The sequence below is a fragment of the Mauremys mutica genome, chromosome 1 (assembly GCF_020497125.1).
Source record: "Mauremys mutica isolate MM-2020 ecotype Southern chromosome 1, ASM2049712v1, whole genome shotgun sequence".
NCBI classification, from domain to species: domain Eukaryota; kingdom Metazoa; phylum Chordata; order Testudines; family Geoemydidae; genus Mauremys; species Mauremys mutica.
In genome coordinates, this window is record NC_059072.1 from 335912121 (window position 1) to 335926771 (window position 14651).

The 14651-nt window shown below is 44.1% G+C and overlaps 1 protein-coding gene across 2 annotated transcripts in view; it reads left to right on the forward strand.

Annotated features, from left to right (window-relative positions):
- MTMR2 (myotubularin related protein 2) overlaps positions 1 to 14651 on the forward strand; it is a 76239-nt gene that overhangs the window by 12803 nt on the left and 48785 nt on the right. Inside the window, exons 1-2 of one of the 2 annotated variants that reach the window (XM_045019555.1) lie at positions 3175 to 3293; positions 13213 to 13318. In XM_045019555.1, coding sequence (XP_044875490.1) covers positions 3283 to 3293; positions 13213 to 13318 — 117 coding nt within the window. In that variant the 5' untranslated portion in view covers positions 3175 to 3282. Of the gene's footprint in view, positions 1 to 3174; positions 3294 to 13212; positions 13319 to 14651 lie in introns of those variants that run through there. The other variant, XM_045019546.1, reaches the window with a different exon arrangement.

Sequence of the window (14651 nt, forward strand, 5' to 3'; positions counted from 1 at the left end):
TGTTGCCCTAATTATTACTTGGTAAAGATTTAAGATCATCAATTAGTTTCAGTTTCTTATTTTTTTTTCCTTGCACACACTGGGCTGTTCTAATGTGCTGACTAGTAAGGGCCCCTAACAAACTGTTCTCTGAGGAATCACTGGAATACATCAGCATTTTGGCCATGGCTTCATCCCTATCCCTGCTCCTCAGAGAAACTGTGCAACATATACAGTCTCTCTCCCTTTTTTTAATAGTCTGTGTTTGTTTTCTTGACCCTGAAATACTACCTCCACTTTCTATTCTCAGGGGGAACCTTCTTCATTCAGAGTTCAGTCCTGCTCTCTGCTGTGTTACACCTTTTGGAAAGCACTGAGTAGGCCTGGTAGATTTTCTGACCTTCACAGTAAGAACATAAGAACATAAGAAAGGCCGTACCGGGTCAGACCAAAGGTCCATCTATCCCAGTATCTGTCTACCGACAGTGGCCAATGCCAGGTGCTCCAGAGGGAGTGAACCTAACAGGCAATGATCAAGTGATCTCTCTCCTGCCATCCATCTCCATCCTCTGACGAACAGAGGCTAGGGACACCATTCTTACCCATCCTGGCTAATAGCCATTTATGGACTTAGCCACCATGAATTTATCCAGTCCCCTTTTAAACATTGTTATAGTCCTAGCCTTCACAACCTCCTCAGGTAAGGAGTTCCACAAGTTGACTGTGCGCTGCGTGAAGAAGAACTTCCTTTTATTTGTTTTAAATCTGCTGCCTATTAATTTCATTTGGTGACCCCTAGTTCTTGTATTATGGGAATAAGTAAATAACTTTTCCTTATCCACTTTCTCAACATCACTCATGATTTTATATACCTCTATCATGTCCCCCCTTAGTCTTCTCTTTTCCAAGCTGAAGAGTCCTAGCCTCTTTAATCTTTCCTCGTATGGGACCCTCTCTAAACCCCTAATCATTTTAGTTGCCCTTTTCTGAACCTTTTCTAGTGCTAGAATATCTTTTTTGAGGTGAGGAGACCACATCTGTACACAGTATTCGAGATGTGGGCGTACCATGGATTTATATAAGGGCAATAATATATTCTCAGTCTTATTCTCTATCCCCTTTTTAATGATTCCTAACATCCTGTTTGCTTTTTTGACCGCCTCTGCACACTGCGTGGACATCTTCAGAGAACTATCCACGATGACGCCAAGATCTTTTTCCTGACTCGTTGTAGCTAAATTAGCCCCCATCATGTTGTATGTATAGTTGGGGTTATTTTTTCCAACGTGCATTACTTTACATTTATCCACATTAAATTTCATTTGCCATTTTGTTGCCCAATCACTTAGTTTTGTGAGATCTTTTTGAAGTTCTTCACAATCTGCTTTGGTCTTAACTATCTTGAGTAGTTTAGTATCATCTGCAAACTTTGCCACCTCACTGTTTACCCCTTTCTCCAGATCATTTATGAATAAATTGAATAGGATTGGTCCGAGGACTGACCCTTGGGGAACACCACTAGTTACCCCTCTCCATTCTGAGAATTTACCATTAATTCCTACCCTTTGTTCCCTGTCCTTTAACCAGTTCTCAATCCATGAAAGGACCTTCCCTTTTATCCCATGACAGCTTAATTTATGTAAGAGCCTTTGGTGAGGGACCTTGTCAAAGGCTTTCTGGAAATCTAAGTACACTATGTCCACCGGATCCCCCTTGTCCACATGTTTGTTGACCCCTTCAAAGAACTCTAATAGATTAGTAAGACACAATTTCCCTTTACAGAAACCATGTTGACTATTGCTCAAGAGTTTATGTTTTTCTATGTGTCTGACAATTTTATTCTTTACTATTGTTTCAACTAATTTGCCCGGTACCGACGTTAGACTTACCGGTCTGTAATTGCCGGGATCACCCCTAGAGCCCTTTTTAAATATTGGCGTTACATTAGCTAACTTCCAGTCATTGGGTACCGAAGCTGATTTAAAGGACAGGTTACAAACCTTAGTTAATAGTTCCGCAACTTCACATTTGAGTTCTTTCAGAACTCTTGGGTGAATGCCATCTGGTCCCGGTGACTTGTTAATGTTGAGTTTATCAATTAATTCAAGTACTCTTCTGCCCCATCTTTTAGCAGTGGCCCACTGTGTATGAGAGGGCTGAACTGAGTAAACCCTTAGCAGGCAGTGTTGTTTGAGCTCACCGTAACCTACAAGGACTCTAATTTAGGTTACATACCCAGGTTTTTGAACCTCCACCCTTTAAATGTAATTTATTTATTTTTTATTTTAAATGTTAAGTGAAGTTTTAGTGATTAGAAATGGGACCAGATTGGAAATCCTATAAACAGAAAACCTCAGAGTGAAAAACAGACCCAACTTAGGTTTCCCTACACTGACACACAGGACCGACTCTAGGCACCAGTAAACCAAACACGTGGTTGGGGTGGCACAATTTCAGGGGTGGCATTTCGGCCATCTTTTTTTTTTTTTTAATTTGCTTTGGCAGTTGCGCTTTCAGAGTTGTTGGTTGTTTTTTTTTTTGCTTGGGGCAGCAAAAAATGTAGAGCCAGCCCTGCTGACACAACAGTATGCCTCAATCTTTATTAGGGTGGCTGGGAGAATTAATTGGCCCGCCCTCATCATAATATCCGAGCACCTTACCATCTTTAATATATTTATCCTCAAAATCCCTGTGAGGTTGGGATCATTATTCCCATTTACACATAGGCAACAGTGGCACAGAGAGACTAAGGCCCAGTTTCTTAAAGGCATTTACGTGTCTAACTCCCATTGATTTCAATGAGAATTAGGCACCCAAATAACTTTGAGGGGCTGTACTTTAGGGCCTAAATCCTAATGACTTTCAGTGAGACCTAGGCTCCTAAGTGCCTAAGTCACCTTTCAAAATGGGCCCGAAGTGTCTAAGTCACCTGGGACATACACCACTAAGCGGAGCAACTCTTAAACACCTTTACAAATATGGGTCTGAGTGACTTGCCTGAGGTCACACAGGAAGTTTGTGGCAGAGCAGGTAATTGAGCCTGGGTCTCCTAAGTACTAGGAGAGTACCTTAACCATCCAACAATCTTTCTTCTCACTCTTCCTTCTTGGGAGTGGGGATTCATTTGCCCTGCCCATCATTCTGCAACCGAAATGACCAGTGATGGTGGTGTTTTTTGCAGTGCAGACACTGATCCAGAAGGAACTGGACTGAGACCAGCTAAGTCACTTTACATGGGTTATCCGTCTGCTTTCAGATCATAAGAAATTTTGATCCCTCCTGACATGGACTGAATTTCAACCGATGATGCAGAGGTAAAATGTGGTGTATTCCCAGTACTCGTCTAAAATCTTTTGGATAAGAATATTATTTTGGCTTTTCCTTTGCAGCTGAGTGCCATCCTGCACCAGCCTAGAGCCTGTTACTAGGCGGATTCCTCTTTTGTTTCTCTCATGAATACAGATCATGATGTCGTCGTCTTCCACGTGATGTTTTTTATTTGGGCCTATGTCACTTGTATTCTTCTGTTTTTATCTTCTGGGCTGTTTGACTCAGGAAAGCGTGATACCGAGGGCTGCTTGTTGTTATTAATTATGTGCTGCTTTTCAGTTAGGCTTTGGGTGTTGGCTTTCTGTCCTTGGAACCTTGCTAATATCTCAGACAATTGGCCTGTTGTTTAGCCAGTGCTGCAGGCCTTTTGTGAATTTTGGTTAAAAAAAAATAATAAAAGAATGACTAATTGAGCATGAGCAATGCTGGTGAGACTGTAGTCCATTGTGTAACTATTGAGAGCAAAATTTGCATTCCTAGAAAAGCTTGTTCACGGTCAAAATATAGGGCACTCTCTTTATTGCTCATGGGAAAACATGTACTATATATTCAGCTCAGGATGCTATTTAAAAGAATCAACTTTATAGAAAGTGACATTTACTTTGCTTGGAACACTGAAGTCAGATTGAAACCCTGGTTTGCTTGGCAACAGAAGTGAATCTTTCTTATTCAGGCAAGTATCGCGGGGGCTATTTTAAGTCTGTCACACACACGCACAATGATTTGTGTGCTGAAGTGGCTTCTTTTAAGATTGTTTAGCACTGTGACATGGCCAAATCTTTTGAAGGGGAAGGCTACAGTCCTATGTTATATAACTGTCTGCCTCTTCTGAATGCCAGAGGGCACCCGCCAATTGTCTCTCTTATTTCAAAAATATATTTGTCTGTGGCTTTTTTTCCTGAGATGTGTAAGTCAAGCAGAAGATAAAGTAGGTATCTAACAATGTTCAGAGAAATCATGACTTCTAGGTAACTCTTAAATGTAGTCAGTTGTATACTGGGTACATGTACAGTATAAATACAGTATGCCGAGCTTTTGTATGTGCGCACATTTTATATAAATGTATAATAGATTAAGTTGCTGTCTGTATGTGCATTCTGTTGTAGGTAGGATAATCTGGTGTTTTGGTCCATTTTGGTGTGAAGATTCAAGTCTGACTCATCGATGAATGGGGGATAATTGTTCCTTTGTCCGTCTTCTCTGTTTAAACCAGTGTTTCTCAAATGCGGCCACCAGGGGCTTTTCTTACGGCCACAGCCTCCTGGGCAGTGATTAGGGGGGCGGACGCAAAGCATTGGCCCCTCCCCAGGGGCCATCAGGAGTGGTTGGGCCCTGCCCCCCTTTGGAGAGATACAAGCTGGAGGAACAGGCAGCCAGTGAGTTCCCCACCTTCCCAGGGGCAGTGGGATTGGGCTTCAGCCCTCAGGTGGCAGGCTCCAGCCACGGGGCTTCAGGCTCTGTCTCCTGGGCATGGGGCGTTGGGCTCCGGGCTCCATACCCTGGCTGTGTGGTGATGGGCTCTGGCCCCAAACTCGTTCCCCCATCACCTTTGCCCCCCACTGCCTCCCCCAGTGCCCCATCACCCCGGCCCCTGCTGTCTCTGTCCCTACCTCCTTATCCAAGGGTTAATTTGTCCCCGGGCTTGCCGGGGCTGAATAAGTCTGTTGTGAAAAGTGATATTTGTATGTTTGTTAATATAACTTTTCACAGCACACTTAGTAGCTAGCAAGTCTTTTTAAAAAAAAAAGCAACCAAAAAAAGCAACAGAAACAATAAGAAAAATGACAAGAATGATCAAAGCACTTTATTTGTTTCTCTATTCTGTTTAGGTCCAATAAAGAATAGAGACCACTGTACACTATTTTTATTATCGAGTCTGTTAAAAAAAAAACAAAAAAACCCACCCTACATAGATAGATTACAATGATTTGGACATGTACCCGTGCTAATTTATTTCTTTTTTCTAAAGTTAATGAAGTATTTTAGGAAAAATTGTCACAGCAAGCGTTGGTGGCCGCACTTAGAGGCCATGAAAAAATTTGTTGTGAGAACCCCTGGTTTAGACTGAGAGAGTTCTTTAGGGCCCAGACTGTCTGTTGCACTGTGTATGTACAGTGCCTAGCACAGTGGGGCCCAAATCTCAATTGTGGCTTTTAGGTGTCAGTGTCTACAAATCAATTAAAATAGTAATCTTTAAATGTTGTAGTGTGGGATCCTATTCTGCAGCCCTTACGCAGGCACAAGCACTCTACTCCTGCCGATAGGCCAAGCAAGCATCTGTTTTAGTACTTTGCAGAATTGTGCCATTAAGGGGTGCTGCATAGTCACTGGGATCCTTGCGTGAATGAGGGTTTAGGCCAGAGGTGGGCAAACTACGGGGCACATCCAGCCCGTGGGACCCTCCTGCCCGGCCCCTGAGCTCCTGGTCCTTCCCCTGCAGTTCCCCCTCCCCCGCAGCCTCAGCTCGCTCTGCCGCCATGCAATACGCTGAGTGGGCAGGTGGGGCTGTGAGCCTCTGGGGCAGTGCAACTGCAGAGCTCGGCCTGACCTGGTGCTCTGTGCTGCACAGTGGCAATGGCGTGGCTGGTTCCAGCCGGGCGGCGCAGCTGTAGCGCCACCAGCCTCCGGTGCTCCAGGCAGCGCGGTAAGGGGGCAGGGAGTGGGGGGTTGGATAGAGGGCAGGGGAGTTCGGTGGGGTGATCAGGGGGCGGGGGTGTGGATAGGGGTCAGAGGGCAGGGAACAGGGGGGTTGGATGGGGGCAGGGGTACCGGGGGGGGCAGTCAGGAAGGAGGGGGGGTTGGATGGGGTGACGGGGAATAGTCAGGGGACAGGGAGAAGGGGTGGTTGGATGGGGCAGGGGTCCCCAAGGGGCAGTCAGGAATGAGGGGGGGTTCGATAGGGTAGTGGGAGGGCAGTCAGGGGCAGGGATTCCAGGGGAAGTCAGGGGACAGGGAGCAGGGGGCCGTGGATGGGGCAGAGGTCCCGGCGGGACCATCAGGAATCAGGGTGGATTGGATGGGGCAGGAGTCTCAGGGAGGGGGGTGGGGGCCAGGCCACGACCCCCTCCCCTAACCGGCCCTCCATACAATTTCCAAAACCCGATGTGGCTCTCAGGCCAAAAAGTTTGCCCACCTCTGGTTTAGGCCCTTAGTAAACTGCTAAAGGGGAAACATGTATTGAACAGCAAGATGGACTTCTTGTCTTCTGGTCAGCACTGGCTGGATGGAGCAGAGTAGCGATATCTCAGAGGAATGGGTTCTGTTCTGATATGACCCAAACTTTCTTCAGTATTTCTTTTTCCTTCTGGGAAGGAGAGAGAGGAGCAGGGAAGAGAGTTGAAAGGGAAGTGTTGCCATCTTGGATGTTGAAAATGAGCAGGGAGTGCTCAATAACTCTGTTTATTTATGCTTTAAAAGAAAGTACATGAGGTACTAGAAGTGCTCCTATGCATGGCCCGACTACAAAATTCAAACCAATTGGATGCTAGTTTTCTGGCATTTGGAATTTCCAAATTAAATTGTTTTTGCCACTAGTCATGATTAATTTGCAGTTTTCACCTTGCATTTTCAGGATTGCACATAAAGAGAAACTTTGAGGAAAAACAGGAAGAGAGGAAATGGAAAGTATATTCTGCAGTGCTTCTCTCCTTTATGACCTCTTCAGCTGAAACAACATAGCACAGTGCTGCATTTTATCACCTGTTTTCCATATCAGTTCAGTGGCTGCAGAAAGAAAATATACAGTTTGATAAAGTGAAAATGTGTGAGCAGCTTATACCAATTAGTATCTGAGCAGCTGGCACACCTCTGCAAGCAAAAAGCAGCTATTCGTTGCAGCAGCAGGCAGGAACATTCTTCTGGCGTCTTATGAGGTTATTTTGCTTGCTTTCCTCATGAGAATGAGCCTGGCAAAGATTTTCAAGCTTAGGACGCTAAATTTGGTACCCAACATATTATTCAGTCACCCTAAATGAAAGTGGCCCTATTTTCAGAAGTGCTGACCACCCCCACCCATCCCATTGAGTTCACTAGGAATTGCAGATGCTCAACACCTTTGAAAATCAGGTCAAACTTATATTTAGGAGCATAAATAAGGATTTAAGAGACTAATTTTAAGCACCCAAGTTTGAAAATTTTGGCCATTATTTTTTCTTTCAGAGAGATGGAGGCATCTGTCCCACTCTCACCCTTCAGAGGCTGAACAAGTATAGCAGAAAAATAAAGTTTTGGACGGTTTCCTTGGGAAACACCCCATCCCAAGCTGCACAGGGTTGGTTGAGGCTATTGGTCTGCCACATGTGTGCTTTCCTGTGTTTCTGTTGATCAAGAGGTGGAAACAATTAAGATGCTGCTTCGGAAATTACCATTATAGTAATTACAAGTCCTGATGGCTGATTCATCTTACACAGTTTCTCACAGGGACAAAGTAGTGTTATGACTTTATTCTAAATTCTTGCCAAAAGTTGTCACAGTGCTTGAGCTTCATATAAATCGGTAAAATTTGTTGCCACAACTTTATTTTCAAAACCCATGACCTACGAGGAAAGGTTATGTTGTATACTTGGGATGTGAAAAAAACCCATAGGCTTTATTTTCACAGAAGAAATCTTTCTGGAATTTCCCTAGGATATCTATTTCCTTTTTAGAAAAATCTAAATTTCAGACTATTTAAGTACAAAAGATATCCAAATAGATCAATTTGCCTGCTACAGGAGAAGGCTAGGTACTATATGGGGTGAGATTTCATTACTGCTTAAATAGTGTGGCAATCTGCATCAAGTTTAAATTTTCTTTTTTCACCTTCAAGGTCCATCATAGTTTGACTAACTTCAGCTTCTATGTCCTTCCTTCCTTATCTGCTCTTATTCCTTATTGCATCTTCCCATCTTCACACTGCCAGATTGTATGCTTCTTCCAAACAGAATCGATGCTTTCTTCTGCACATGGAATGCCCTTATTGAACGAGTCTGGAGGGCCCAAACCCCCTCCTCCTTCCAATCCCTTTTACAAGAATGTGAACTAATAACGGGCAAAGCAAATAACTGATAATACATTTTTAAAAATCACTGTATGTTTTATTTCTGTCCTTCGCCGTTTGTATGTGGCTTGCTTTTTTAGATTGTGAGTTCTTTGGAACAGGGACTGCATTTTATTATGTTTGGAAAGGATCTACCCTCTTGTGGGTAATCCTAGTAATGATCAGCACCCTACCAACAGCTGAGCCACTGAATTTAGTTCTCATTATAATTCCCTTATTAATTGCATATATCTGCTCCCCATAGCCCACGGCTCAATAATGAGGGTAAATATTAAAAGAGGGCATTGCGGACTCCATCCTCTGGACAAATCTTGGTCTAATTTATAGTTAGAAACCTGGCCTTTAGAAATGCATTTAACTGTTCTGCTAATGTAAAATATAATTATCAGGATGAGGAGTAGACTGTACATTGGTGATAGGCATACCCCCAAATTGCTTGTGATTGCAGGGACAAAATAGGATCGAAATAGCAAGAATACCCTGTATGGTCATTCTTGGTCATTTCCCCAACAGTGCCTTTGAATCACTGCGGGGATCTCTGTTCCCATTTAATAGTGGTAGCAAAAAGGAAGTAGGCAGAGCAGCTGGGTTTTGGAGCTTGGGGTGAGCAGAGGTTAGGAGGTACTTGGGAGACTGAGGTGCATTCTAAAGGATCAATAATATAATACTTAGCACTTCCAAAGAGCGCCAGGTATTTTGAAAACATTAGTGAATGTAGGTGCACAGCATCCTTGTGAGGGGTCAGAAATCTAAGTATCCCCATGGTGACGTAGCCCCATTGACTACAGTGGAGCTGTGCTGATTTACACCTGCTGAGGTCTAGCTGTTAGAGTTCTCACACATACATGGCCATCCCATTTTTTGGGTGCCCCTTCGAAATTTCAAAACCAGCAATTACACAGGACCATTAAAATCCACAGCCACCCATCCGTACGGTCATAATTCACCCCCATCCCATACTGCCATTATTCCCCAGGTAACAAATTCCTCCCTGACATCCTCATCTCAGCCCCTCCATAAATACCTGCAAAAATGGACAGTTTTACAGTGGGTCTGGAAGGCTAACAAATCCCTGGGAGTGAAGGCGCATTGCAGAATCTAAGGACCCTCATAGAGAGTGCCCGGGCAGCAGCTCTCTCTGTTCCATATTAAGGAATCTCCATCTCGAGTGCCTCCACTGATTGTAACTGCAGTAGTGTGGAGCAAGAAGAGAGGGGGGTCTGCTGGGTAGCCTAGACCCATGTCATTTAATGGTTTAAACAAACATCTTGAACTGAACCCAGATGCCCACAGACTGCCAGTGCAGCTCCCAGAACACTGGTATAATGTGCTCCCGCTGCAAAACACCACATACCAGGCAGGGCTGGATTTACACCTTATGCGCCACTAGGCACAGCATCTTCTTCAGCGTGTCTGCGTCCCCCCCCCAGCCCACAGCTGACCTTTGTGTTTTCTCTAAAAAATGAAACGAAAAGAAATATAAACACAGCCTCCCCAGGAAGGCACAAGACCCTCTGCCATGCATGGTGCTCCCTGCCTGAGCTGGGGCGCAGCCCACCTGTCCCAGGCAAGATGCAAGGGGGGACTGTACCTCTCCACAAGGCGAATGGTCCCTGTGTGTCTTCCATCCCTATCGCGGCCCGGTCTGCCTGTGCAGGTGAACGGGGTGCTGGCCAGCATGGGGCAGGGGCAGCGGACGGGCGAGATTGGGAAAGGGCTGGGATGCTCCCAGCTCTTTCAGTAGCTGCCCCGACCGTCCGCGGCTCACGGCGCCCCCAGGCTGACTTGGACGCTCATCCTGCTCCAGCCCCACATGCTGGGCAGCCACCAACCCGTGCCAGGAACCTGGCTGCCCGCAGGGGAGCTGTATGTATTGACTTTTAGGCACCCCTAAAATGCTGGTGACCCTAGGCACATGCCTAATGTACCTAATTGGAAATCCGTCTCTGATAGGCAATTTGCCAATTTTCAGCCTAAGCGCAGCTTCTGAATGAGCCCAAGCAGAGTGCTGTATAGTGGTCTAATCTCAGGGTGGCAAACAGGGGCGGCTCTAGGATTTGCGCCGCCCCAAGCAGGGTGGCACGCCGCAGGGGGCGTTCTGGCAGTCGTCGGTCCCGCGGCTCCGGTGGACCTCCCGCAGGCACGCCTGCGGATGCTCCACCGGAGCCGCAGGACCAGCGGACCCTCCGCAGGCACATCTGCGGGAGGTCCACTGGAGCCGCCTGCCGCCCTCCCGCAGGACGCCGCCCCAAGCGTGCGCTTGGCACGCTGGGGTCTGGAGCCGGCCCTGGTGGCAAAGGCTTTGATACGCTGGAGAGACGACAACACAGAGAGGTTAAATAATTTGTCCAAATCTCACACAATGTCTCTGGCAGACCTTAAGAACATCTCAGTTCTTCTCATTCCTGGTCTGTGTTAGCTGCAAAACTATCTTTCCTTTCAAGGAGTATTAGGCCACATGGCTTCAGTTTTTTTTCACATAGGAGAACTCCAGATTAGCTAACCCACTGAAGGTAATAAATGTGGTGTGTAAAGGGACATCCGGTTAATTAGTTTGCTCAGTGGAGCCATGTCAACACAAACCTGACTAATATTGATAGGAGGAAGAATGTCATGAGCCAACTGAGTTTAAGTTCTTTGTTAAGTCAGTGTTTGTTCCTTAGCTTCATTTCAGTTTAGTATTAATGATTGATGAGGTGAATAGAGGCACTGAGCCAAACACATGCAACCTGTGTATACTCTTCAGAGCTGCCTAATCCAGCTATGTCATAAGTGTTGTTTGCTGTGTATGCAGGGTAGGTCTTTCAAAAGTTGGCCTAGCTCTGCTGTCACTGATGTTAGGCCAATGATAGATTGGCACTTTTGAAAATTTCGCTTAGAATGTGCAAACATTTACCTGCATTAAAAACCATTTGGGACTAAGCATGATCAACAAATACGAAATGCTCTTACTGAATGTCCACTGCCTTGTCCCTTAGGTAGTCATTTCTCCCTGTGCAAAATGAGCCTAAAACTCTACCAGCCAGATTTGGTAGCTTTTTACTTACACTTTGGATCAGTGGACACACAATGCAAGGCAGTGGAGAATCTGGCCCCTGCCATACAGGTCTGGACTCAGATGCAAGGAATTGAAGAAAGGAGAAGTGGAAGTGATATTAATGATGGGGACTTTTGCATATAAGTGACACTTTATGGGATGACTCCCATAACTGAAATGTTGATGCTGATGGGGAGGAGTCTGCATAGGTGGTGAGAGAAGAGGGTTAGAAGAGGTAGCATTGTGTGCCCCAGGTGCGTACAGTGCCAGTGAGCTGATGTCTGTCTAAAGACCTGATCCTGTGAACCTTTGCTCGGGATTTGTCCACACACAAAGTCGCACCAGATGAACTAAAGGTCTGATTATTATTTTTTTTATGTTAAACCTTTGTAAATCCCTGGGTGGATACTTGGAAGGCGCAAGCCAAACTGATATAAACCAGGCTTAAACTGATTTAAGAGGGTCCATCAAGGGGTTTGCACTGGTTTAACTAAACTGGTATAAGCAAATCAGTGCATGCTGTGTAGACAAGGCCTTGCACAAGTAAGGCCATGCCTAAGTGAGGGAGTGTTGTGGGATTGGGCTTTACATTATTTTTTTTCCAGGACTTTGCTTCATTTATTGTCTGTGAAGCACTGGATGTACAAGTGATTCTATGATAACATCCAAAATACAGCATTGCCTTAGTGTATATTAATTCCCAGAACTAAGTAGTTTGGAAATGAAGTGATTGGCAGTCCAATGGTGTACAGTAAATAAACCACACTGAATTGTTCGTCTCAAGTTCTTATTTTAAATAATTTATTCTTGAGTCCATTTCTGAAACTACAAATGAAAATAATTATTCATCACCTAGTGGTAGGATAAAAAGTTACCATTGCATTTTTATCCTTGTAGCCAAAGTATTTACTCCTAGCCAGAGCCACATTTGCTGTAGTAATCCCTCGCTTTTTTTTAAATGTCACCTGTGTAGGCTTTCCCCAGACTTGAAAGCAGGGAAATTGAATGTTTTTTGTAATTTGATATTTGTTTGTTTTACCGGTGAAAGAGTCAAGTAGCAGGGGGAAAAAAAAAAACCCTGTGAGATAACTAACAGGTCTCCAGACCTATCGAAAGCCTACACCTAGATGTTTCCAGCATGTGATGTCACATGCTCAACTAATACAACAGCTGATGGTGACATTAAGGCTGGACGTTGGCCCTTGGCCGAAGCTAGGTTTGGCCCCTGCAAGCTTTGTGTGCAAGTTCTTTCTCCCTACACAGAGCCCCACTGAAGTCAGTGGGGCTCCATGTGGACGCAAGGTTCCACCCATACGGAGTTCATTGCTGCATTGGGACCTTTATGAGTATCATTGGAGGTAGGATCTTTTGCTACAGTTGCACAGCATTTCAGGAGTGCTAATGCTAAGTGTAAGCTGTTGAGGTTAAAGGGAATGTTTCAGCTTGAATATACAGTGCAACAGTACTAATTTTATTTATGCACAGCCATACTGGAGGGGCAATATAGAAAAACAGGATGATGCCATGATGTTATAGTTTCTCAAATGGTGCTGCATGTCACCAGGGGTGTACGAGGTTCTAGGGAAAGAGCCTGTGGTAGTGCATGAGAGTTATACTAAAACCCAAAGCGACAAAGTTACAATTGATGGAAGAAACTTTTCGTTTGTTCTGATTTCATTTTCCCAGCTTCCATGGTAAATGTATGGTCAGGCCGGTAAATCCCATTGTAACACAGTAACATCTCTTATATAAATGTTTGAAATTGAGGCTTTTTGCTTTAGTTCGACTCAGAAATACACAAGTCTGACGTGTATTTGTCTCTTTATAGTGCGTCCACCTCTCACTCGGACCAGTCAGTGCATACAAAATCTGCTTCGGTTGTGTCATCAGATTCTGTCTCCACCTCCACAGACAACTTTTCTCCAGATTTGAGGGTACGTATTCCCTTTTTTGAGGCTACCGTGAGATCCCAAGTACATTGTTTGGTGGTGGCGTAAGACTTCAGCCTCCAGATTAACAACACAGTTTATTTAGCAGGAGCTGGAGAGGGACACAGAACCCAACAGCTGAAATAGGAATTAGTTTGATCTCTACACCATTGCTTCCTTTGTTACTGAAAAAAAGAGTCTTGTAAGTGGTCCCACATTTGGGACCAGACTTTCAAAAGAGTTCAGCTTCCAAGAGTTCAGCCCACCTAAATAAGGGTCTGATTCAGCACCCAGCTGCTCTCACAGCACCTTAATTTGGTGCCTTGGTGGAAGCTGATCCTCTGAAAATCTGGCCCCGTGAGTTATTAGTTTTCAAATGATACCTCACAAGGCATATTTTGTAAAAGATTATTGCAATGGCGTGTAGAGTGTGAACATTGGAGTGTATTCCATCAGAGGGTGCTCAGCACTTTTGAAAATCAGACCATTTATTTCGGTACTTAAAATTGGTTATACATTTGTTTAAAGTGTGTACTGGTTTGAGATAGATTTTCATGTACCTATAATGGGGGATATTGGTAGAACCATTAATAGCTTTCAAAGTATGGCCACTACTTTGTAGTTAATATCATTTTCATTATTTTTAGTATTAATTTATTATTTATATGACAATAGCATCCAGATGCCTCAGTCAAGATCATGGGCCCATTGTGTAAGATGCTCTGTGAACCTGTATAAAGACATGATCTCTGCCCAAAGAAGAGCTTAAAGTATTGCCAAAAGTATTAAAAAAATCATGCATCTTCCTTATAAATCATGGGATTTTAAAAAAATAGGGATCCACTTATTTTCCTTCTAGTTTCTTTTCTATTCAGTGTTCATGTTCTCAAGCTTGTCTGCAAATATAAGGTCTAGAAACTTTTTTTTTCTAAATGAAAGCTGAGATTCTCATAATCACAAAACTCCAGGAACTGGGGCTATAAAACAAACACCATATGCTCACAATAAAATTGTAAGAGTTGGCAAAAGCAACACAGGCCTTTTTCTTTTTTATACTGTGGCTTGTGTTAAGTTTAGTCTCAGTGCTGTTTTGGCGAGTGTAATTTTTTCCACGGCTGGTATCTTTCCGCAGCTAACAGAAAATCCCCTAGTTTTACTATTACAAGGACTTGATTGTTTCCATTTGAAGAAGGTACTTGACTCTTTGAGGCTTCTCAGCCATTTGTAGTTAAACATTAGGCTGCAGTTTGAAAATTGAAAAATGTTCCTATTTTCTGATGATAATTTTCATGTCTTTAGTATCTTCCATCTGAGGATCCCCATCTGCAACACAAACACT